The sequence below is a fragment of the Choristoneura fumiferana genome, chromosome Z (assembly GCF_025370935.1).
Source record: "Choristoneura fumiferana chromosome Z, NRCan_CFum_1, whole genome shotgun sequence".
In the NCBI taxonomy this organism is placed as follows: domain Eukaryota; kingdom Metazoa; phylum Arthropoda; class Insecta; order Lepidoptera; family Tortricidae; genus Choristoneura; species Choristoneura fumiferana.
This window is the reverse complement of record NC_133472.1, coordinates 20,241,506-20,268,403: the sequence shown is the minus strand read 5'-3', so window position 1 is coordinate 20,268,403 and position 26,898 is coordinate 20,241,506. Positions and strand designations below refer to the sequence as shown.

General features: G+C 37.7%; 2 protein-coding genes across 2 annotated transcripts; one reads left to right on the top strand and one right to left on the bottom strand.

Moving 5' to 3' along the window:
- Positions 1-3,123: 3,123 nt before the first annotated feature.
- Positions 3,124-5,423, bottom strand: LOC141431032 (uncharacterized). The gene has a single exon (XM_074092000.1). It carries the CDS (start codon positions 4,893-4,895, stop codon positions 3,411-3,413), a length of 1,485 nt encoding a protein of 494 aa, XP_073948101.1. The 5' UTR covers positions 4,896-5,423; the 3' UTR covers positions 3,124-3,410.
- A 6,798-nt stretch (positions 5,424-12,221) lies between these two features.
- LOC141431056 (uncharacterized) lies at positions 12,222-18,929 on the top strand. The gene is made up of 8 exons (XM_074092031.1): positions 12,222-12,273; positions 13,108-13,209; positions 15,113-15,248; positions 16,106-16,245; positions 16,775-16,835; positions 18,363-18,474; positions 18,555-18,650; positions 18,777-18,929. Exons 2-8 carry the CDS (start codon positions 13,128-13,130, stop codon positions 18,834-18,836), a joined length of 687 nt encoding a protein of 228 aa, XP_073948132.1. The 5' UTR covers positions 12,222-12,273; positions 13,108-13,127; the 3' UTR covers positions 18,837-18,929.
- The last annotated feature ends 7,969 nt before the right edge of the window (positions 18,930-26,898 follow it).

The window sequence follows — 26,898 nt, the reverse complement described above, 5'->3', positions numbered from 1 at the left end:
TAGGTACCTACACTACACCTTTTATTTTCCCTGTCTTTACTTTCTGAGGCGTATTGTTTTGCTGCTTATTAAGGTATCGCATAGAGAATGGTTATTTGTGATTTTTTAATCTGAAGACATGGGTTGCTCCCTCCAGCGAAGCGATGGGTTCTCAGATCATACAAACAAGGGAGATACTACGCTAACTGTACGAGTCCGCATGTCTCCAAATGTCTCCCACTTCTTTCACTAACACAAAAACAAAAACTGTCAATACGGCATACAGACTCGTATTTCCTACGCAAACTTAAAACATGCTACAACACTAGTAAAGGCACTAATAGTACCTACACATACAAAAAAAGAAAGGGCATCATTCTGTAGCTATGGATTCCAATTACAAACACATGTACAACTAGAGTCCCGAAGTCGTAGTCGATCACTTCGACATTTTTTTTAAATTATGACTTTTTTTAATAATATTTATTGCAATAAAAACAATATATTTTGTATAATTTTCAAAAAAGGTCTCTAATCAAGGGCATTTCACATACATTTTCAACTCCATTTTCTAAAAAACTATAGCTACCCGCGCCACAGAAAAAATAAGTTTCAATAGTAGGTTACACTACCAATATCTCCGTGAATGGAATATAGCTCATAAAGGAGTTTTGGACAGCATTTGAACGTTCCATCTCCCATAAACTCATGAATTCCTCCGACTTTTTGTCTGGAGTACGGGGAGAAAAATACAATAATGCGTGAACCTTCGTAGTAATAGTCGGCTAGTACAAAGCTTTCGAACTTCGAAGTCACTTCCACTTCTTCCAAATCGTAAAAGTGGCTTAGTTAACGCACAAAGCCCTTTTTCTTATATCGTATAGACAATGTCGGATGCTTGACATAGCTGGTACTGTCGTTAAAATATCTAGTCCTTTATTTTTTTTTCTATTTCTATTCTATTTATTACATTCGAAGAAATGCCTGTATAATATAAAACAAAATAAAGGTAACTAAAACTACATACAAACTAAAATTATAAATAAAAAAGTTGCCCAAAATCTCTGCCAGGTGGTAAGGTGCCCAGAAGGATGGCAGCATTACCACGCTGTATGGCAATGCTTAATCTTTGTGCTAAGAAAAAGCCAGCCCTCTGGTCACTCGAAGCCGTAATCAATTTGGACGACAATGATATAAAAATATTAACAGCACTCAAACCCCAAGGACCCGTGGTTTCTACCCGAAACGGCTCAAAAATGTAGGCACTACTGATGCCTACATATTTGCGCCGTTTGAGGCATTCCGCAGAGTCTGCAGTGGCCCCGGCCCTGTTGGCTGTAGATGGAAGGTGGGACGGAGCGAGTGTGTCGACGCAAGTGGCGTCCCAAACCAACGGCCGTCCCATTTTCCATGGCATGAGCATCATGCCGTCGGGCCTCTTGCCGTCGTCGCGGACCAAGCCCGAAGGTTCCAAAACGGCTGGTTCTCCGTCACTGACCAAGGCCCGGCGGATGACGTCGTTAAGGGCTGCATGCCGCGGGATGCGTCCAGTACTGCTGCGGCAGGAGAGTCCATGGTGGCCGAGGCAGTCGACCTGCATACCGCAATGTCAGCGATGTGAGGCAACACAAGCCACTCCCAAACGGAGACACACAGCGAGCCGGAATGTGTTGTCGTCAAGAAAAGTGCCTGTATTTGTGGATGGTAAGGCGTGAAGCCAAGCACCAGATTCCCATTTCGCAACGGCAAGGAGGCGGGCGCGCTCTGTAGGGTTGGTAGACGTATGGTAAAGGTTATCCCGCACCATTCTACAGAGCGGCTCATCCCATTGCCGCTGCGAACTGGGAAAAATAGGTAAATCAGCAGACGGGCAAGCTGACTTCCATGCTGTTTTAGCTTCGTTCAAGTGAGGCACATCTAGGTTGTCTAGAGGAGTTTTGAGTATCTTGGCGACAAGATCTTGAGTATAGTGGACCGAGGATAGAAAGGCAGGGAGGGCAACGTGAGAAATTTGACGGATGCCTAAGCCTCCGTGACGAATGGGCAATGTTGAGACCATGATTTATCTAAAATGTTAATATTGAAAATGGATATGAAAGTATTTTTAATGATGGAATCTAGATTTTCTAAAAGATGTGGATATTTCCAAAGATGGCTGCAGCGGAGGACGTAAGTGAATTTCGGTACAAAAAGGCAATGGCGGATGATTGTGTAAGCTACGTGAAGGTTAATTTTAAATAGACGATCCCTTATTTTTAATTTTGTTAACAGTCTTATAACAACAAATCGGGTAGATTCTTTGACTTTATCTTTTAATTTTTTTTAGCAAAAAAAGTAAAACTGACTCCAATTATAAAATAATAATAACAAAAAATGAAACTGACCACAAAACCCTTTAATTTTTTTTCTAGATACCTACTAGCTCGAAGTCGGTGCCTCAGCACGAGCAAGCAGGAGTGGAACAATAGTCGTTTACCTCACCTACATACGAGTATTTGTAAAAAAAAATATATATTTATTTCTCACTTTTTAGTGATTCGTAGCCAAAGTACATCTCACAACGATTCCATTTAGCCCAAACACGGCTTAGTTACGTTGCTTTATAACAGAGTTCTGTTGCCTACCTTCCAGCTTTAGCATCAGATCGAAAGGTTTGGGCGGAGGTCACCAAATTCGGAATAAGTTAAATCCTGACTTTTCCAGTTTCTTTTTGAGTCAGTTTCTGAAATCGTTTAGTTCCCAAGAGGTCGTTTCGGTAATAAGTTTAATTCTGATTATGTCTAATCCGTTAAAGGATCAATGCTGAAACAGTTAGGTTCTAAGTAAGCTAAATTTTAACAAAACCAAATTATAACCGCATCAAATTCAATAATAAGCCCTTTTCTGATTAGGTCAAATTCTTTATACGTTTCATTCATTAATAGTCTATATCTAATTTGGTTAGTTTTTGATTACGTAAAACTCGTATAAGTGACATTTCTAGTGTAAGTCAAAATCGTGGTACGTCATGCGAATTTACAGTCAACCGCAATTATTTGTAGTCTTTTTCAGCGAGAAATGTAATAACAGTATATTAGGTACAGTAGGTACGGAATGCTGCAAAATTGCATGAACAGTTAGTCTATGATTATGATCGAACTACGTATCGTAGACCACCCCATCTACACTATTATATAAATACTACCTATTTAAGACATGAAGGTGACTTTGACAGCTAACGCCACCACGGCTGTGGTAGGCAGGACAACACTCGACACGTTTAGTTGTTCTTGGCATTCAAAGGGTTAAATAAAATACGATAAAAATAGACAGAATCATTTATTTTTATTAACATACATTAAATAAAACAACTAAGAGATCTCATCTCAACTATCTCGCAACTAAAACTCATATACTTAATTCTATAAATGTAATTTTTTTACATCTGTTGTTCAAAAAATATTCATTTCAGATTCACTAGTGCTGCTTGAATTGGTAGTATCAGAGCATACGGATTCGGAACTCGAATTGTATTCAGTATCAGGTTTAGACGCAGCAGCATCAAGATTTTTCCTCACATTTCTTTCGTAGCTCATATACGATGCTTTCTTCAAAAAATCGTACAAACCGATACTCTTTGACTTAACATCATCAATCATTTCTTTTATATGGCGATCGAATATCAAGTCAACTTTTCGAGATCGCTTCCTTTCTTTATGTGCTTGGGCTTGTTTAATACCAATATCATGATGTCTCGCCTCACTTTTTAACTTCATCAAAAAATGATGAATGTTTGGCTTTTTGGATAATTTTTTATTAAGCCTATTATGCCACCCTTCCAAGTGGTTGGTGGTGCGATATGTTTCCTCGGAGCATCCAAAAATATTAGGAGTAATCACATTCATCCAATAACTTTCAAAGTATTTTCTCCATTTTTGAATGTTATTTATATGCGATGATTTTTCTAACAGGATTTCCCACCCTTCCGGTATATAATCGTTTGGCAACAAAGGCAAGTATGTTAACAGTTTTGCAAACTTGTTCCCATCTTTTCCGTTGTCAATATTTAGTTCCTTTGATTTCGTCCAAACGGCTTTCATAAAATGAAAGAAACATCCTGTTATCTTCGCCGAGGGAAAAACGTATGATACAGCATTCATCGCAGCAAGTTCATAGTCGGCTTTAAAATCTCTTATATTCACGGCTAAGGCAGTTTTTAATTCTTCAAAAAGCCGTATGTAAGTGGATTCCAGCTTGTTTGGTAGAAGTGCATATATTATTGGCACTATAGTACGCCTACTTTCAGACTCGTTATTTAACACAGCATGGATTGTGTACAGCTGTGAGAATGGTTTTGGCACTATCTTGAATGTGCCATCTGCGAGAAATATATGTGTTTTTTTTATTGTTCTTTTTGCCAGATCGGAGCAGAAAATAAGGATTCGGTCATCGTCTCCACTTTGGCATACTAAAAAATTATCACTTATTATTTTTGGGATTTTGACATCTTTTGGATTTTCAAATCTCAGTGTTTCAGTGCCTAAAACGCGTTTTCTATGGGCGTAAAGAGAATCTTTCTTTGAAGAAAAGGTGGGCAGAAGGATCGTGTGGTGCATACCATCTAATTCTTGCAGTGAGTCTTCAAACAACGGTTGTATGGGTTCGAACGATTCGGCAACCTTTTGTTTGCAGGAATACATGACCAACTCAACTTTAATTTTGTCAGGATCTGGTAGACATGTATGCTCACTTTCTCGTAACACCGTTGTCATTGCAGAATTGGTCGTAATAGAGGCTGTGCACTTACTGTCCCTGTCGCTGCATCTGAAGTGCAGCGTTTCATTTTTATTTTGTTTTTGAAAGCAATATTTGAAGTCTCCGAGTATAACACATGGCTTCAATTTTGCCGTATTTATCACTTTTAGGTCTTTTTCCATTGCAAATTAGTAAAGAACTAGCTTGACATTGACAACGGTAGAGAAATATTGTTTTATGATTTATGATAGATATGTTTACAAGTGGCCAGAACACTTACGATTAAGTCATTAGTAAATAGTATTGATGTTAAGTGTCATCTGATATTCTAGCCAATTGTACTTGACCTCCACAGAAACCATCGAACGTAGAAAATAACTAACTATGACGTATACTTATTAAGAATCCCCTCTAATTAGATTCAGTCATAATAAGGAAACAAATTTAGTTAGAATTTGTTTTGTAAAGAAACCTTTCTTGTCTGAATCGGTTCTTGTTCTAATTTAACCTACTCCGAAAAAACTTCCTAACCTACTAAAAATCAGACCTCCTCAGAAAAATGCTAAATAAGAAATTGGTAAATATAGTGTTTGACATGTTTCGAAACTGACTCGCCCCGAATCCAACCTAATAAGAACATGATCTACCCAGAAGCTAGTCAAATAAGAAACTGGAAAAGTCAGGATTTAACTTATTCCGAATTTGGTGACCTCCGCTCAAAGCGTTCGAAAGAATCATTAACTTAAAGTTTTTTCTTAGTCGCTTATCTAAGGATATTAATCATGATCGTTTATAGACGAGCGAGCATTACTCAGCCTTGACGAGTTCCATTGGTCATCTATGGTCTTCTTCATCAGGTCCAGTTTACCAAATGATACTTTCTGAATGTTCATAATGCTAAAATGCCAAAATCACCATAGGTGTGCCTATAAAATTTGAGGTTTGCCCTCGATTTCCCTAGGATCCCATTATCAGATCTTGACTTGGTGACAATGGGACCACCTCTGAAGAGTACTCGTTCAAATAAAAATCGGTCCACAATTGACAGAGTAATCGGTGAACATACGTAAAAAATACAAACATTGGAACATAGAACCTCCTCCTTTTTGAAGTCGGTTAAAAAGAGCAATTTCTATTGCAAGTTCATTTTTAGATAAAGCAGGCGAGCAGGTAAATATGAACTTTAGTCTTGAGTATGTTTTTATCCTGAAAGTATAAATAATATATATAGGTAGTCGTTCACGATGACGCGTGCCATGATGCTTATTACAAAATCACGCGTCTTCGTGGATGACACTAGGTATACTCGTGTCTCAGAGGCCTTTATTATGATACAGTTGCATAAAATACTATTATTTAACTTGCAATGTACAATGTTTATGTATGTATCTAAATCTTGCAAGTTGAATTTGACCCACTTCTGGTGGTCGGATTGACTTAAAATAAGGCATAATTATGTAAATCTGGTGACAATACAATAAGCTGGTAGTGACATTCTGGTGGTCCAGCCAGAATCGTCTCTGCAGGATGGAATTCCTCATCGGTAAACGCCATCGACTTGAAATTTGTATGGATGTGTAGTATGACAATGCAAATACAGTCACAAATAGTACAGTCAGCAAAAAAAGCTTGTATTAAAAATGAAATTTTTAACAAATCAAATGTCAAATGTCAATTTTTATATGCATGCATGCATAAAAGAATGGCCTGGAAATAAATAAATACCTATTAGATCTTTAATTGGTTTTGATCTTTATCTGTTGCGTACGTTACTTATTTGTCATAATACATTATAGTGATATAATCTGTTTCGAGGATAGCAGTGCACTGCACTATTATCTGGAGTCTGCAGATGTAATTAATGAGATAAGATTATGTTTCCTTCAAATTGAATAGCAACAACAAGTGAACACCTGCAAATACCTAACTTTATAATTTAAAACTAGGTAACGTAATAAACATAGTTTTTATAACCTGCATCTTCACCAGCCTACATCAGTCCACTGCTGGACATAGGCCTCTTCGATGGCGCGCCACAACACTGTCTTCAGCCCCTCGCATCCATCCGCCGCCAACGACCCTCTTAAGGTTGTCCGTCCGTTCACCGTGCCTCAGGACGCCCTACACTACGTTTTCCCGTCCGTGGTCTCCATTCGAGGACTCGTCTGCTCCACAAGAGAAGGCAAAAAGTCCGAAAATCACTGAATTGCAAAAAATAACTGTCTCTCATGGAAATAACTAAGAATCACGGAGGAATTCATTTCTTGCTGGCTTTTTTGCGCGGAATCTTCCCTCGGTACCTACGCGAGTCAGAACGGCCCTCGCCCGGTTTCTCAAGTCGCTACATTTCAGTTCGAAATCTACGAGTATGTATGTGACTGCGTACTTACCCACTGCGCACGTTTACCCCACACACATGACTCTATGTGTGTTTGTCCATTTCTTTGGTCCTTGCTGCGGCCTAAACGGCTGGACGGATTTTAACATGTGAGGAATCCTTAGATTCGTCATAACTGCCGGAGAGACATAGTAAGTACCTATATATACAGGATGTAACATTCTTATCGGTCAGTGTGGGAAAGTCTGTAACTATAAGCCATACGAAGATCTGTTCTGAGGAACCATGTCATCGATTCCAGTAAGAAGAAAAACTGTATTCATACATTAAAAAAACTTGTGTTCAGCACGGGAATCGAACCCGGATGTTTTGAAAAATAAAACTGCACATCTACATAACAGTTCTAGACCACTTCAGATAACATTGAGATTCAGGATAACATTGGACTCTAGAAGGTCATAGAAGAAGAGGTTCTAAACACTTTTTGTGAAGTCGTAAAAATGATGATGATGAATAAAAGAAGTAATAAGATGAAGTCATAATTTTCTTTACTTTGCAAGTAGATTAATACGTAATGTCCATCCCAGCCTATATACGTCCCACTGCTGAGCACAGGCCTCCTCTCAGAACAAGAGGGCTTGGGCCATAGTTCCCACTCGGGCCCATTGCGGATTGGGAACTTAACACGCACCATTGAATTGCTTCGCAGGTTTGTGCAGGTTTCCTCACGATGTTTTCCTTCACCGCAAAGCTCGTGGTAAATATAAAATGTAATTCCGCACATTCTCATACTTCTAAGTCCTGAAATGAGAAAATTCTATATAAACTTCACCCCCCTATTTCACCCCCTTAGGAGATGAACTTCTAAAAATCCTTTCTTAGTGCTCACTTACATCACAAAAAGAACCCATGTACCAAATTTCATGTTTCTAGGCCCAGCGGTTTGGGCTGTGTGTTGATTTATACGTCAGTCAGTCAGTCAGTCAGTCAGTCAGTCAGTCAGTTTCTTCTTATATATATATAGATAATTTAATAAGTCGTAATAATGAGGATGATGATGATTTTATTTTTTATTCGAATGGATGGAAAACGACCAAGTGGGTCTCCTGATGGTAAGAAATCATCACCGCCCATAAACATCTGCAACACCAGGGGTATTGCAGATGCGTTGCCAACCTAAGATTGGAAACCTCAAGTGCCAGTAATTTCACCGGCTGTCTTACTCTCCACGCCGAAACACAACAGTGCAAGCACTGCTGCTTCACGGCAGGATTAGCGAGCAAGATGGTGGTAGCAATCCGGGCCGACCTTGCACAAGGTCCTACCACCTGCAAATGATGATGATGATGAATAAAACAAGTAATAAGATGAAGTCACAATTTTCTTTACTTTGTAAGTAGATTAATACGTAATGTAGGTACTTACAAAATAACACAATATTTATACATAATTTAATAACTGTGTTTTGTGGACACATCCGCTCTCATTCCCTGATTAAAAATATTCTCGTAGTTTCTGCTATAAAGTTCAAGGTTTTTTTCCATTCCAAATTTCATCCAATTTAGTGCAGTGCTTTAGTTGTAAAAAGTTAACTGTTCGTAATATTTTATGATTAAAGGTTATCACATTTTGATCCAAAGTGGCGATTAAAATGTAAATAATGTACAGATTGTGGCGTTATCTGGTAAAAGGTACCTTGTTGTCGGTTCTAGTTTCCGAGATAATCGCGCTTGAAGTAAAATGTCGAAAAAAATCATTTTTTCTTTTTTAACTCTATATTAATAAGCAGGGTCTAAATTTTAATTTGACAGAGACACAAGTTTTTAAATCGATTTTTTATGAGTTAAAACATCCCTTAAAGTTTAGTAAGAAAGGTACCTTATTGTCGGTGCCGCTCTTGAATGCTTTCTGTGCGCTCGGTATCGGTTTGGAAGACGTGTCGGACGTCGGTACTTTGTCGACGCGTCATCATTATCATCATCATCCTAGCCTATACGTCCCACTGCTGGGCACAGGCCTCCTCTCAGAATGAGAGAGCTTGGGCATTTGTTCCCACGCGGGCCCATTGCGGTGCTTGTCGGCGCGTAAAAAACGTCAAGAATCATCGTAAAATGCGTTTAATTAGAGTAAGGTAAATCATCAATAACTGGCCACCCTTAGGCGGTAGCCAGTTAGGCCCTTATAACACTAGCGATTTGCGGGCGAGTTGAAAGCGAGGTGAGCGCGCAGCGAGTTCGCTTCGAGCGCGTAACGATTTCACCGCGAGCATGAAACGATATCGCCGCGAGCGCGCAACGATGTCGCTGCGAGTTCGCTGCGTTAGCGCCGAAGACGCCCTATTTATTATACGAAAGTCTACAATATGGCGTTTTTGGCGCTAAACAGCGAACTCGCCATGCGCTCGCAGCAGCGACATCGTTGCGCGCTTGCGGCGAAATCGTTATACGCTCGCAGCGCCTCGCTTGCCTCGCTTTCAACTCTCCCGCGAATCGCTAGTGTGATAAGGCCCTTATTGACGATTTACGCCAATTTGTGTTTTTTTTATTCGACTGGATGGAAAACGAGCAAGTGGGTCACCTGATGGTAAGAGATTACCACCTGCAACACCAGGGGGATTGCTGATGCGTTGCCAACCTAGAGGCCTAAGATGGGATACCTCAAATGCCAGTAATTTCACCGGCTGTCTTACTCTCCACGCCGAAACACAACAATGCAAGCACTGCTATTCACGGCAGGATTAGCGAGCAAGATGGTGGTAGCAATCCGGGCGGACCTTGCACAAGGTCCTACCACCTGCTGGTCTTTAGAGGTTGATTTATAGTAATAATAATAACGATTAATAGTTACAACTACAAATCAAAACCATTTTTTTAGATCTTATTCTTAACTATGTCACTAAACATTTTACGTCCGACAATAAGGTACCTTTTCAAATACGTTAATCATTTAGTGTGTTGAGACAAAATTATAGGTTTTTGGTAAGAGTTTTAATACTACAGTGTTCTAAATTAAGACTATTAAAATTAATCGTAAGTTATTAGTCGTTTTCAAATGATATCACTTCATAATCACTAAATATTTTACCACCGACGATAAGGTACCTTTTAGAAAATATATAGTGATCGTACCAACTTTTTACTAAACTTTAACTTGAATTTTGAGACTGAAAAAACTAGTTTTTTAAGATTTTTTGAGTTAATTTGGTCTCATTTGGCTATGCTTTAGCGTACTAAATATTAAAGTTTGTTGATTTTGACTGTTTAATTACATTTGTAAACAACAAAGTTATTTTTGTTAAAGTATTTTTTTTATATAATAAACAACGTTAATTCAAAACGGAGTAGTTCTTATTTAGTGTCCAATTACGCATAATATTTTTTCCTTCGATAAAATCCAATGTAAATATACTATAAATAGAAAAAAATGAAAAAAATCCATCAACCTTTTTTTTTTACTTTATGCACTTTGGCAAGGTAAACTATAGGAAAACCGTTGTCCAATTACAAAATTGTTCTTGAAACCTGAAAGCCCGTACAATCTAATCCTCAAATAGCATGTCATCTATGTAACTTCCAACAATAACATACTTTTATTGGGTGTATAAGTTTGAATTCAATTTTCTCATAATCACCTTTTCTGGCTTTTGAGCTTCAATATTTTTTTAAAAAATATCTATTAAACCTACATGCATGTTTCTTACATGGTTCGTTAGCTAAATGTATGTAGATTATGGGGATATCAATAACTCAATACCGACAACAAGGTACCTTTTCCCAGATAACGCCACATTATTTCTTGAGTTAACAATATTATAAACGTTCCGTTTCTTGCAGAATGTTCTTTACCTCTGCCTCTTTAGGTATTTTATAAGAAGACGTTTCTGTTTTTAACAAAGTAGAAAACGTTTTTTTTCATTGTTTTTAAATGGAAATTAAAAATAGCAAACTTAATCTCGCTAATATTAATTATAATTGCGAAAGTTTGTATGTCTGTTTGTTTGTTTGTTACCTACCTGTTCACGTCTTAACCGCTGAATCGATTTAAGTGAAATTGGGCATACAGGTAGTACAAGTCCCGAGGAATGTCACAGAATAGTTTTTATCCCGGAAAATTGCGTAGTTCCCGCGGGATAGCAATAAACGAATTCTATATGAACGGAGTCGCGGGCAACAGTTAGTGTAAGAATAATTTTGTAATTTTACTACCTCGGTCGAGAATTGCACCACCCCCTCTCTTCCCGTGGGTGTCGTAAGAGGCGACTAAGGGATAAACCGGAGGATGGGCAGCAGCGTCCTCCGCGAACTATCGGATATAACTGCGGTCGCCAACCCGCCTGCCAAGCGTGGCGACTAAGGCATTTTCCCCCCAAGGTATAAGATATAAAAAAGACTGATGGCCGATGGGGTCAGAAGGTTCTCGAATGGCGTCTGCGGACCGGGAGACGAGCTGTCGGTAGGCCTCCAACAAGATGAAGCGACGACTTGGTTAAGATCGCGGGATCGCGGTGGATACGGAAAGCACAAGACCGGTCTGAGTGGATAGCCTTGGGGGAGGCCTATGTCCTGGGAGTACAAGTACAAATGAAAATCTCTATGGCTTTATTTGCGTTGGCACTAAACTATCTAGGTAATTTTAAGTAATATTTTACTTTAATTATTCAGTCCCTAAAAGCTATGAACAGCGAAAAACTGCGTCTGGCGCATTAAAATTTGAAACCCGACTGAAGCCAAATTTTTCGAGTTTTCTCGAGTTCGAGAAAGCTCTAGCAGAAACGCTAACAGTCACGTCACTCTTTTGTAAGTAGTTTAAGAGGGTACAAGTAATAATTTAAAATCTAAAATACTAAACACAGTATACGTGTACTTGACAATAAGTAGTATGTGTCAATTGTTGTTTATGGAGTCTTTACTTTATTTACATATAAACCAGTGAACAGCAGTTGTTTTTCAGTTTGGCCGTGTACGTTTTATTTTTATTTTTGTAGCTGTAACGCAGCCTTCAAAAGAGCCAGTCATATTTAGAAACAAATAATAATTTAGGCGAAGTATCCATAATCTATAAGATAAGAATTAAGCTACGTTGTCGCTTTAGATCAATCGATCTAATTAATTATATCTCAGATTTAATCTTCTATGGATTTCATGTATATATAAGTGATGGTTAGGGTAGACCACATCATAAACATTGTGTCAGGTGAGTGAGCTTGTTTTAACAACTAACAGGTAAATCTTTTTTTTGTCACATTATTAGCAGGTACAATTTTATTAACTACAAACTGAAGAGTGACTTAAATTAACAATAAATTTAGTATATTAGATAAAATTAGTTTCAACATGAGACCGTGAAAAAATAGGTGCAAGTAGTACTTAGTCAAAACAGGGTCTTTGGAGAAATAGCTTTGAACTAATTTATGTCCATGAGGACTTAGCACCTACCACTTAAACTGAAGTTGTGAATTTTAGGTAGTGTTTATTCTTGTAAGTTCAATGTAATGTATTGTAAATGTGGTGCTTAATTACGTATCAACATATGATTTCGTATACCTTTATTTTTTCATAATTTAACAAATCCCAATGAGGTCTACTACACATCCTGCAAAGAAATGTAACAGTTGCCAATAGCCCTGTAGAATATTATTAAAATTTCATCTTCTTATTCACACCCTTATTATCACCTTAACTTGTAACTAGCAATGTAATCAAAACTTGCAACCCATTCAGCCACTTTCAATGGTTCGGTTAATTTGAAATTAGAAGCAATTGTAGGATTCAGATGACATCAAGAACCGTCAAAAATGGAGTTTTGGAAATGAATTTTAAAATGGGATTAAATAAGAAAGCAAAATCCGCAATAGAAGTCTTGTTCTTAATCTCTTGTTATAATTTAACATTTGATAAACTACTCGCATGTTTAATACCTACTTAGATTTTATGAATCAGGAGGCTGCGATCTTCTGGGTGACAGAATATTTCAATGAATTACCTACTTAACTAAAATAATTAGTGAATTTTTACACTATACTTGAGAAACATCTAATGAGGCTTTTATTTTTCCAGGTTATTTATAATCAACGAAAATGAAGGCAATAGTAATTTCCTTCGCAATTATTTTGGCGAGCGTAAGCGCTCTGCCCAATCTACAAGTAGAGAAGGCAATAAGTAAGTAAAGTATTTCAATCATACTCGTATAATGTTAGCAGGAACTATAGGTAGTATGAGTACTAATTATTTGTGAGTAGACCTATTGTCTACACGCACCTGGAATTATTGAAATTTGTTAGAAATATTAATTCAACGCAAATTAGAATACCAAGCAGCATCTTTTATTACCAAATTTTGATAATGCCAAGGATTTGGTGAAAACATTTGATTTTTTAGAAATAAATACGTTACCTCGTTTAAATTTTACCTATCATCTCCCGTGAATTGATTTTTTTTTGGCACTTAATAAAATCTCAAGTCCGTGATACAGATCTCAAATATTTTTGATATTATTTGTAGTTAGGGCTACTTGGGGTTAATTAGAAAATAAAAAAAAGTTTTGCGAACTATAAATGTATGACATACCAAGTGAAAAGGCTTGTTTGTATTTCAATGATTACTTTTGAAGTTATATAATTTAAAAAATAAATGAAAATTTACCAAAACCCTTTGCTCGGAAACTTACACTTAAAAAAATACTGATAATAGATTTATAGATTACAAGAAAACTTACAAAAAACGGTTTAAATATGGGGGCCACAATATAAACACCATAATTCTTAAAATATTCCATTGTACGAAATTCTCTCTACGCGAGTTTGACTCACACAATGTGTGAGTCAAACCGCACATGCCGCAAAACCGGACATATCATATCATTTTTGCGGCTGTTTTTTTTGTATCTATTCATATCGCTTTTTCTCTTGATTATTTATAGTACTTAGCGCTTTAGTTTCGGACTGTTATGTTTTGTCATTTACTAATTTATTAACAACTAGCTTTTACCCGCGGTTTTGCTCGCATGAATCTTAAACATTTCAAAGAAGCAAGCAATCAAGCAAGCATGCAAGTGAGCAAGCCTGCAAGCGAGCATGCAATCAAGCTTGCAAGTGAGCATATAATTAGGGTTCCGGAGCCAAAATGGCAAAAACGGAACCCTTATAGTTTCGCCATGTCTGTCTGTCTGTCTGGCCGTCCGTCCGCGGCTTTGTTCAGGGACTATCAATTATGAAAGCTGTTATTTTGCACGGATATATATGTAAACTATGCCAACAAAAAATTTAACCCTAAAAAAATTTTTTTTTAGGTAACCTAGGTTAGGTTTTTAGGTTAGGTTTATATGTAGACGTAAAGTGGGGGTGATTTTTTTTTCTCATTCAACCATATAGTGTGGGGTATCAATGGATAGGTATTTTAAAACCATTAGTGGTTTACTAAGACGATTTTTCAATTTGTTGATTTTTTGCGAAATATTCAACTTAAAGTGAACATTTTTTTTTCATTTCTTTTTTCATTTTCATTAAAATCGAGCGTCCCCCCCCCCTCTAAAATCTAAACCGGTGGATGGAAATTTTTTAAAAATTCAGGATCGTAGTAAGTATATCAAACTTTCAAGGAAAACTATAGCGGCTAAGTTAGCTTGAGAATTATTAGTAGTTTTACGCTTAAATAGCAGCCTAAGGTATAAAATATACCTAAACTTGGAAGATTCCGTATAAAATACGAAATCCTTAGAAAACTATTACTTAATTTTTTCGTAATAGCTACGGAACCCTATTTTTACCTCTTGGCCGTTTTTTTGCAAGAAATAGCGCAAGCAAGCATACAGGCAAGCACGCAAGCAAGCATGCAAACAACAGATCAAACAAGCATCCTCCCAAATATGCAAGCAATAAAGCATGCAAGCATCCAGAGTTAGTACGGCCGTGGTGGTGGTGAAAATCAGTTATTTAGTTTAAATTTTTATTTATTATTGCTGTTAAAATTAAAACGCATGTAATGATATTTAGGTACTTAAGCACTGCAAGCAACAAAGTTAACACCACAGTTAGGTACTTACATTTATTCACTATATTTTTAGGGTCTGGCCAAGAGAGGCTGGTCACTGACCAAATCGTCAGCGTCATCGAGGACATCAGCCAAGCTATTATCGATGCTGGGCTTGACCCTCTCATTATCGAAAACAACGAAATCGATTATGCCCTGCCTGTACCATCGTAAGTACCATACCAGTTGACCCTTACACGCGAGTGCTCGCATCGTGTTTTAAACGTGCGCATTTTGTCGAAAAGATTAAACTTTATAATGCAAAAAAATAGTTTTCTTTTAAGCAATATTTATATTTATGTTAAAATAGATCAGAACAGGTGGTAGGACCTTGTGCAAGGTCCACCCGGATTGCTACCACCATCTTGCTCGCTAATCCTGCCGTGAAGCAGCAGTGCTTGCCCTGTTGTGTTGTGTTTCGGCGTGGAGAGCAAGACAGCCGGTGAAATTACTGGCACTTGAGGTATCCCATATTAGGCCTCTTGGTTGGCAACGCATCTGCAATCCCCCTGGTGTTGCAAATGCCTATGGGCGGTAGTGATGTCTTACCATCAGGATACCCACTTACTCGTTTGCCATCCAAACGAATTTAAAAAAAACAACAATTACTAAACCATTGTTTTTTTAATATTTTGACAATTTCATTCTCACAAATTAAAAATATTTGTATTTTTAATTGAGATCTTAAACGCTCGGTTGTTTTATGCGATAAACGCTGTTAAACGCAACGAGTTTATAATCTATTTACCAAATTGCGCTTGCCGCGCTATCCCTATTGGGCATCCGTAAACATTGGGTCGTCCATAAATCCGTATGAGGTGGTCGCAAGAATCATACCGCTAATGAATGATTAGGTACAGAACGCATGTGTCAAGCAGCTGTGTGACATAAATATTGGTTGGATGGTTATCGTCATTACGACGAGGATAATTTACTTATTTTAAGAATGATTTCAAAAGAGTGGGTACTTAAAGCTAATCGAACAGTGGATATTGAGATTATTAAATAAATGAAATTCTCTTTACAGCATCTTCAATGTGCGTGGTTTCCTCCGGGGTTTGCTGTTCCAAGGCGCCAGCAACATCGTCATTGACCGAATGAACTTGAATATTCTCACCATGAGGTTGACCTGGAATATTAGGCTGCCCCAAATCCTCTTGAATGTTGGTATGTTACTGAATCAGGCGTTACCACTACGTCAGATTTGAAAATGAACTCAGAAAAAGTTTGAATGTGTGTGTGTGTGTGGTGCTTACGTCTTGTGTGGTCAGTGTGACTGTGACGTACGTTGAAGTTTGGATTGGCTATTTTGCACAGGCGATTGGAAGGTAACAAAATTAGATAGTTCATAATATATTTTGTAACTAATGCCGCGTCGGGCGCCGCGCCGTTGCACGTTCACGACGCCGTATGTCTCCACGGCGCGGCACATCGATTTATCATCCTCAAAAACCCCCACATATTAAATTTCATCAAAAACGTTGGAGCCATTTCCGACATTCTGATTATAAATATGTATGTACAAGACGTGCCTAAGTTTATGAATACTCCGAATTACCCTGAAGCCAGGTCTATTAATTCCATTTTGACTATCATTTAGTGCACAACATGGATCGAGATAGTGGGTAGAGACTGTTAAAATACAAACTTAGATGATCTCTGTTCAAACTTAGTTAATAAAATCTAAACATTTCAGTTGACTCTGGAGTTCATGCAAACTACTTCGGTAAGGATTTTGAGGCTAGCTACAGTGGTAGGTAAGTTCAATGGAAACGTTACTAGCTTTTGCCCGCGGCTTCACTCGCGTAAAAATTTGGGGTAACAGACATTTACTTTCTCCGATCGTTTTTTTTTCATGTTTTGATTGATTTTTCTGAGGATTATATGGAAACACAAAATATAGATAGACGTTGCTTTAGACAGATGGTGCAAATTTTCTTCGAAATAGAAATCTTTCTCCACCCAATAGAAAGCTACACTGTTTTTGAGATACCTAATCTACTTTTATCCCGAGAAATTGTAGTTCCCGCGGAACATGAATGTTTTGACTTATTTAAATATTCTTAATTGTCAATGAGAGACATTGTAGATTTCTATTATTGAAAATTTTTTGAAAATCTGCCTTGAAAATTAACTCACTTATTTTTACAATACAATACAATAACACTTTATTGTACATCAGAAATAGTAAGCGATGAAAACATTATTCATCACTTATAATCATCCTTCATCATTTATTTTTTGCATGTTTTCAAAAAAGAAAGTGTTATTTATATCAATCATGTAAAGTTTTTTGAGTGCGCCATTAACTTTTGAGGAGTTCCCTTCTACGGAGGCGATCCTGGCCAGGATGCGCAGAATGTCACTGCCAAATTATTGTATTGTTACCAGATTTACATCAGTTTGCCAAATCTCCGCAGTCCCTAGTTTTATTAGTTAAGCTTATGCTGCGTTTTCTGATTCAGTTAGTTTATAAAATCCTCAGGTTTTATCTGTTAGTATTACCTAACTGCGTGCCAAATTTCAAGTACCTAATATATATAATTACGGAGTTAGGGCCACTTTAAAGCGAAGATATAAATCCCATTTATTCCCTATCCTTTGGGAATTTCGCAAAATCCTTGTTAAGTGCGCATCTACACCTATCAAGGAACATATATTCCAAATTTCAAGTGTCTAGGTCCAACGGTTTGGGCTGTGCGTTGATCTATAAGTCAGTCAGTCAGTTTCTTCTTTATAGTAAAATAATGGCAAAAGATCTCCTTAAAATGAGTCTGTGAGCGTAGAGTATTACCATACTTAAGTTCTAATATGTGAAACACTTTTCAGATCATAATATACCATAGATTAGGAGATAAACTTGCAGTAGTACAGTCGAGTTCATACACTTGTGAGCAAAAGATTGATCAAAAATATCTGAACACGCTTCTATGCCGTTAACAATAGAGTCGTGTTCAGATATTTTCGATCAAATTTTTGTTCACAAGTTTATGAACTCGACTGTACAATACAATAGGTACAATGCAAATATTATTTGTTGCACACTACAGTTAGTATAAAAATTTAACATTAACACAAATTCCGAGAAGACAATAGACGATCTTATTGCTTCAAAGCGATGTCTTCCAGACAACCGTTCTAATTTTGATTAACATTTTTCTTAAATATTAATCAAAATTAGAAGATTAGTATAATCGAGATTAGTTAGTACAAAGTTTGACTACACAATCGTAACCTAAAAATTTCCGGAATAAGCTACAACGTCAGCTTCATTGTATGATCAGGTTAGCCATCAACCGCATCGTCTCGACTGGCGACGTCCGTGTCAGCGTTGGTATCATCAGCGGCATCTCCGTGAGAAGCATCGCCCTCACCGTCGATCTCCAAGGCATTGAGGTAAGAATCAAGTGTTTTATTACGTAACTAATGTTACGCTTATGCGGAAGTTTTAAAACATTTTTTTCATTTTATTACAGTCCCAGCTGAACCTTAAAATCCAGGGCGTCGATCTCTCCGATTACGTCAACACCTACTTGGGCCAGACCATGCCCAATACTCTTAAAGAGTTTTCGGTAATATTATGCACTATACACACGTTACACATGCACTTGTCTTTAGATATTACTAAATTGTATCATAAATACAATAAATTCGATTCACAGTGAATTGTGTTTTGTATGCACTTTGTCTTGTTGCAGGGGGATATCAACGATCTGGTGACAATCGTGGCCAAGGAAGTCATCGAGACGATACTGTAAATTAGCTGTGAACTACGACGATATATTTAAGCTATGAATATTGCCACGATAACCTCAATTAATATTATTTGATTACACTTATTTTGAAAAATATGTTTTCTTTTGATTCTGTAATTAACCCTCCACCTAACCCACAGTGGGTTCAATATACAGTCATCAAAAGTGTTTAGGAATAATAAGAATCCCAAGACTTTTTTAATGTGTGTATTTTTATAAACTCGAATATAACTCAATTTACTGTTGTATCTCATGGAGAAATGAATGTAAAATATTGATAAGGAAAAACTTGTAGGAAGCCTATACAGTCCGTGAGCTCCTAAAAAAACCTACCGATTTTAGAAGCATAGGTACTTCGGGTATTGAAGACACGCGATCGTGATGCGGTTCTGTGCTGTTATCAACTAGCAAAACTTTTGAAGTCACCGTAAAAAGTTATCTAAAGAATAACCATCAGTACAAAATAAACTTTACTCTAATAATAATATGCTTATTTATGTATCTTTTTCTAATTTGAATACAATATGACTTTTTGTCATCATGATACAATGAGGGCTATCGCGTATGAATTCGCCGCTAGAGGCGCTAGTGTAGCGTGAGGTCTCTGAAATGTCAAATCTCATAGTTTTTGAGTGAGCTACGCGGTTTTATTTATAATTTGAATAATTTTGTGAATATTTTGCAATATCCTTAATTAATTAAGGCAAATATGCGTTCCGGGGCAATGCATGTCTGTGTTTTTTGACAGTTTTGTCTTTCGGAAACCTTTGTCTTCCCTTTTTTCCGAACAAAACGGGGACTATGGAACACTGTGGCATGCTCGATATTTTTATGGTACGGTTTTAAGGTGTATTAAATATGATTTTAATCTGAACTTGTTTTCACGCCCGTAATAACAGACTTTGAAAGCCATACTTAAAAACCTCACGCAACAGTGCGCCATCTAGTGAGACAAAAAACGATAGCCCTCATTAAAACAAAATCAGCATTTTTAAATTCTTCCATCATTAATTTGAATAGAGAACACCCCGCCTTCACACACAACTTTTGTTTAGAAGTATATGTATAGAGCTGTTATACTTAGCTGTTATCTTAGAAACTACGTTTGCATATTAGTTTTTTTTATTTAAATGTAATGACGGAAAAGACATGTCTGGAAGCGGTTCGAACATTAAAAATAGTGTATTTTCGCTAGCAGACGGCTCATCTAAGAATCGAATTAAATTATACTCGTATTATAGACCCTAAGATCCTAAAAATAATTAATATACTTACCTATTTGATCCCCATGGATGGAACTCAAATTTCCGAAAAATAACAAAATCAAAAATATTTTATCTTTATTAAAAACAAACATAATAAAACCTAATTAAACTATAGGTAGAAATTTTGGCCTAAATCGCCATCAATGGGCAAAGTGCCCAGAAGGCTGGCCGTATTTCTTCGTTGTATAGCGATACTTATACGCTGTGCGAAATAGTGGCCAGCCCTCTGGGCGCCCGAGGCCTCTATTAGGCGCGTCGACAAATCTTTATATACTCGTAGCCGACGCGCACTTGGCCCCCAAGGCCCCAAGGTTTCAACACCAAACGCCGCAAACATGTATCTGGTTCCCAGGACGGCATATTTGCGGCGTTTGAGGCTTTCAGCCGAGAATGCCGCAGCGCCAGCGGTGACGCTGGTGCTTGAAATATGGGACGGTGCCAGGGTATCAACGCAAGTGGCATCCCAAACTAGCGGCCGACCCATACTCCAAGGCACCAGCGACATTCCGTTAGGCCTCTTTCCGTCGTCCCTGGCCAGCCCGCTGGGATCGAGGACTGCCGGCACTCTCGCACTGACAAGGGCCCGACGGATGATGTCGTTAATACTGGCGTGGCGGGAGATCCTACCAGCGCTCCGGACACATGAGAGGCCATGGTGACCCAATGTCCACCATGGCGCCGCATTGACAACGATGTGGCTGATTTGTTGATGCCCCCAAACGTAAGCTAGCTGCCAGGCGAAAGGTGGTGTTGTCTAAAAAAAGTACCTATATTTGGAGAGGGTAGCGCCTGCAGCCACATACCCAATTCCCACTCCGCAGTCGCAAGGAGACGAGCACGGTCTGCCGAACTAGTAGACGTATCTAAAAGGTTTTTCCGTACTAGTTGATAGAGCGGCTCGTCCTATTGCCTCCGTGAGCAGGGATTGGCAGGCGGGTCCGTGTCGGGACAGGTTATGGACCAAACGTTCATGGCCTTGGAGCAGCCTCCATAGATCCAATTGAAGGATCTAATATTTTCGCATAAGGCTTTGAGCACCACGCACCGAGGACAAGAAAGCAGATAGAGCAACATAAGAAATTTTACGGATACCAAGGCTGCCGAACCTAATAGGTAGGGTAGCCTGGGTCCGACCGAGATCTATCGTAAAAAGGAATATTGAAGACTGAAGTGAGCGTTTCTACGACTAATGTATCTAATTTTGACGTCAAAGTGGGGTATTTCCAAAAATAGGTTCCGCGAAGTATATAGGTAAATTTTGGGACAAAAAGACAATGCTTAATGATTGAATAGGCTGAATGAAGATTAATTTTGGCCAAACGGTGCGATGTTGCTTTGAAATTTTGAATTTTTGCGTCGCCGAAGTTTTCAAATGATTGATTTAAGACGGGACAACCAAGGAGGTGAAGCGATTCTTTGTTTATAATTTTGATACTTACCCGGGGCGATTTGCCTAAAAAGGTCGATTGTATTTTCCTTGTCTGGGCATGAATCGGTGAATAGATAGTTAATTTTTCATAAATCTTCGAGGACAGAAATCGCTTCTCCGCCAAGGGTCCCGTCATCTAAATACCATACGTTTAATTTTGAATTTAGATCCTTAATGATGGGATGTATAGCGAGGCTGAAAATTGCTGGGCCGAGCGAGTCGCCTTGTTGACAACGTACAGAAGAAGCCAGAACTTCGTTTTTGTATAATAATTTGGAAGGAGAACTATAACAATGCCAAAGAAACTTATATACCAGAGGAATTTTAAGATTGGTTTTTGGAATCTTTTTGTATTTTTAATTTCAATTCCAAATTATTACTTTTACGGTCATCCCGTAAAACCTAAATTGAAAATACAAACAGAAAACAGGAAAACCAAAAAAATAAGACCAGCACTGGGAATCGAACCCAGGTCCTCGGCATTCCGTGCCGCGTGCTATACCGCTACACCACTGTTGGACAACGGTACAGACACGAATTTCCCCTATGCACCACATATCTCAACTTGTTTGTTTCTTATTTAGCCACTTAAGCAGTGACGCTAGCGACATCTATACCGTAGCGCTCATCGAGAAACTTTCGGCATTCCATTGGAACTAACCGCTCACCCGGACAAGAGATATCGTTATTAAGCAATCAAATTAAGATTGGATTTAAATTCCAAATTTTTACTTTTACGGTCATCCCGTAAAACCTAAATTGAAAATACAAATATATTTCAGTTTGTATTTTCAACAGAGGAATTTTGTCTTTTATTTGAGTCAACAAGGCGCCCCTGTCTACGGAATTGAAAGCATTGCACACATCCACCTTAAGCAAGACCTCTCCTGCCTTATGCTCCAGGAATGTTCACACGGCGGTTTCACATCCACTTTTGGAGCCAAACCCCAGCTGGACAGGTTGAAGTTTAGGGGTAAGCTTCAAAAGGATGGAGCTGCAGGCGATCTTGGCGGCAAGACGTCTGAGAGTGGAGCCAACTGCAATGGGGCGGATGCCGCAGTCTTTTTTTATTAGGGCACAAAGGTTGGCTCCATACTGGACGTCCTTGATGCCGTCCGGGACCTGACCGGCCAGCATGATATTCACCAGGGCCGTCAAGTCTTTTAAGAGTATTTCCCCCGATTCACCACAGCCGCTGCACAAGAGATCTTTCAGGTGCCGAGGTGTCAGACCATCCAGACCTCCCGCAGAGATTGGGGAAAGACATTACCGGCTCCAAGGACATCCTGTGTGGTGGCAATTAGGTTTGGATCACTAGGTAGTGGGGGATCAGGCAGGCAAAGGTTTGAAGCTGGAGGTGGATGTTTGCTGTGTAGAGCTGTAAGGGTGTCAGAGTTAGATGGGGCTTACTGCATCGTCAGAAAAAAGCAAGCGGGCGGCGCCTTATAGATCGCCGTCGGAAATTTTAGATTCTACTCTTTTAAATAAACAGCTGTTGGTGTTCCTATAAGTTTGAAAATAGGGTTGAAATGTAATATCACTGCATCATCTTTAACTATTTTCGTGAGTGATTTTGAATGTAGGCCGCTAACAGCTCCTTTATATGTCTCTTTATTGGCTGGGTGCGAAGGACTACCTAAGTGGGGGTAATGAAAGCGCTCATAATGGCCAAAAGCAGAAATAATGAACGCTCTGTCATCTGTCATATTTTATCAGTAATTAACAAAGCAATTTGTTTAGACTTAACTAGGTACGGTCATCATCAAATAAAGCTGCATAATTTTGTACTTTGTCGTTTTACAACAACGTACTTAACACTATACATAAATCTGTTAAAACGGCCAAGTGAAAAAGTGACCCGCTACTTTTGATGCTGACTGTACCTAATTTTAGTAAAAGATGTTTATCTTAATGGGATGCGAGCTTGAATTAAGTACGATTCACGCTGAGTGGACCGGGCGGAACCGGCTACCGCTGCATTCAATTCGGTTTAAGAAGCTGGTGAGCTTCTCGAGCACGCTGAGGCTGCCGACCGGCGTCCTTCAACCGGACGGCGCGAGTCGGCTGCCGTGGCATCCCAGCTAACACAGATTAGCTGAATAAATTTTGCGTAAAAGCAATTCTTTTGACTTTAAGCTGGATAAAGTATTTGTATAACTTCTGTGTAAGCGCTTATACAGATGATATTCAAGCAAGTTGGGCACAAAATATCTTGCTTCAATTTGGATAACATTTGATTAATAGCCACATAGCAGCTGAATAAATGTACAACACACTGAATATCTTCTGCATAAATTCTGATTTTTCTTTAGACCAGAAATTATACATCTTTTATGCAGTTGTTAATTGGTGAGTTAGATATTCAAATGATATTCAAAATTCCGATCTCAGGAGTAGTTTTATAAAGAAATTATCAAGTAAAAAAAATATAAATGTATTTTTCATTGTGACAAGATTATTTTGTGTTACTTAGTTAAAAAAATTGTTATAATGGTCGCTGATCACGTCTTCAAAAATTTGGTAAGTAAATTGTTTCATACATTTTAAGTAAGTTTAAGGTGAATTATATAAACGCATGGCACTTTACTGTGAATTATCAATATGATTAATATACATTTTTTGAGCGCCTTAAGATAAAGCTACAATTTAAAAGGTAAACAAATGTGAAATAATATTAATTTAATTATCTTTACTTTTTATCAAATTTCAGTCCCAGCAAATAATGAGAACAAAATTTTGTATGACTGCTAATGTTTCCTACACACTATACAAAGTGTTTCATAAGATAAATGTTGAGGATTTTTATAAAAAGAGGTTATGTCGAACGTTAGTTAATGGCGGACGGCCAATTTGAATAAAAGTGATTATTTTGCTTATTTCTGCATAATAGTTCACATGCGACTACATATCCAGAAATTATTTGGTTTAAAGTACAATAATTATACATTTCTCAGAGAAAGGTCTAAAATTACATAATGCAGTATACTCTTATTCAGCTTTTTAGGGTTCTTTTTTTATAGATTTTTTTTCCATGGTTCTTTTTTCCATGAATCATTTACGCTATTGTTATTATTTTTCTGAGGAGGCATATTGTTGATACAGCATTTATCAGTTTTGACACAAAATGGTGAAATATCTGGATATAAACATACGATATCTTCAACTAATCAGTTATTTTCTGCAAGATACCCACATTTGTAACTGATATTGTTTTAAGCTTAACATAAAGACAATTGTACGCTTATAGCGCTATAAGTTAGGTAAAACAAGGAGTTTATTTTCAATTATGCATAAGTCAGCTGTGTAAAGAAGAAAAAATCTAAAATATTCAGCATCTGAATAAATTAGTACCATTTCGTACACTATGCAGCTTAAAGAAAATATTTTGTCTAATATTCAGCGTTTTGCTGTTTAACTGCTTTGCTTAAATATGTTATCCAGGACAATGCAAAAACTTCAGCTACTGTGCAGATAATAGCTTTTTCAATTACTTTTATTTGAATATAGCTTGTTTAGCAGATTCTACTCTTGATTACTATTCAGCTTGAAAAAATACCGCGAACTTTATATAGAATTTAGTAAGCTTACAATATTATTTTAATTTAAGAACTCTCTTATTCAAAATAAAGCCATAACGTCAGCTGTAATACAAAAGTAATAAAGATTGACACTGCTTATTGTGGTATATTTTCGCTACTATCTGGCTTATGTGTTGGCTGGGATGGCACCGGCTCTGCGAGCACGCCGCGGAAGCGGTAGGTAGCCGAAATACCCAATGAAATGGATCCGACGGTACGCGACAGAGGCGGCCGGAGCCGATCGAACGTGACGGCAGCCGAACGCAGCGGTCGGAACGCACGAGGAGCCGACCGGCCGTAAGCTGTGTAAATTCTATTCAAGTTTGAAGGGTGTGGTTGAAATTTTATATTGTGAGTGATACTCACAACCCCGGTCTTCAAAATTATACTCATTTAGATCTGAAAACGATATATAATTTATTACTAGCGATATAAGAACAATTATATACAGTTTACTATATAAATAAACCATTAAAGTAGCTTTATCTTTTTGTTTTACAGTAAAAGTAAAACACACTTTTTGAATAAATTTTACTTACCTCATTTAGTTTTAATGACCAAAAATAAATTCACAACCCTTTGTCCACCCAAATCACGGTATCACAGTAATTGTATTATAAATCAATATGTGATATTTAGGTTTGATTTTTGTCACAATGTCGCGATGAAATTTCAAAACGCCAGAGCCTTAGAGCCAACAAAGTTGCGGACGCTAGGTGGTGCTGATGTCGTGCACTGAGCCAATACTACCAGCGCTTTCGGAAAGATCATTATTGCCAAAAAGAATGCGCCGCAAGAAAATTGGCAGAAAGTCATTTCTTCAAAACAAAATTTTCATATAATTACAATTATCTTGACAACGAAAGTAAATATATAAATTAAAAATAAAAGAAAAAGAATTACGCATGACATTATTTACAAGTTACAATACAATAATCGTTTCAAAGTTGACACTGTACACCGTGTATTTTTGGTACTACCTCAAACTATAACCAGACGAAGATTTAAGTGCTGTGAACCGATATCAAAACAAATTGTTAATTTAGAATTAACTAACAGAGCGTAATTAATTTTTGAAATATTTTCGAACAGCAATGTAACGCGTATACTTAATAATTTGATAAGTCACGTCAACAAGTGCGACGTTTTGAATAAAAACAAAGTAGTATCGCGTATAAGTGTAATATTTTACTAAAACATATGTGACAAACAATGTGATTATTAGGGCCTTCGCTAACTGCCCTTAAAGTTTGAGGTAGTATCAAAAATACACGCTGTATAAAATTACATTAAGCAAATCTTTAGTTTATTATCATCATAACATACTGTTACAAAATTCTAAAAGTTCTAGATAAATATTACATAAATCAACAAAATAGTATAAATAAGATCTTTACTTTTTTACATTGTTTTTCTTGGTCATACGTACCTAACTAAAAATACCCGCAACTTAGTCATCCTAAAAAGTTGGAGCTGAATCTTTGACATGTTATGAACGAAGGAGAGAGAGACGGTATGACCTGGTGCCGTGGCAGCTTGGATGGTCCTTGTTATGGGACGCCACATGAGTCGATACTTTGGCGCCGTCCAACCGCTGCGCATCAGCTTTAAGGCAGCCAAGGACACTTTGAAGAAGCTGCTGCGACGGAGACAGTATAACGTTGGAAGAGGTCTTCTCTTGATTTAATTCATATTTTTGGGTTTGTCTTATTTTTGTTACTAACCATAATGGAAACACCTAAATAGTTATTTAAACTAGTCTAGCCCTCAAGGAAGTGCATAAGGGTATATAT

Excerpts from the sequence above, each read along its gene's own strand:
- LOC141431032 (XM_074092000.1), bottom strand. The coding sequence starts at position 4,895 with ATGGAAAAAGACCTAAAAGTGATAAATACGGCAAAATTGAAGCCATGT.
- LOC141431056 (XM_074092031.1), top strand. The coding sequence starts at position 13,128 with ATGAAGGCAATAGTAATTTCCTTCGCAATTATTTTGGCGAGCGTAAGC. Across the intron at positions 15,249-16,105 it reads TATGCCCTGCCTGTACCATC|CATCTTCAATGTGCGTGGTT; the intron begins GTAAGTACCATA and ends TTCTCTTTACAG. Across the intron at positions 18,651-18,776 it reads ATACTCTTAAAGAGTTTTCG|GGGGATATCAACGATCTGGT; the intron begins GTAATATTATGC and ends GTCTTGTTGCAG.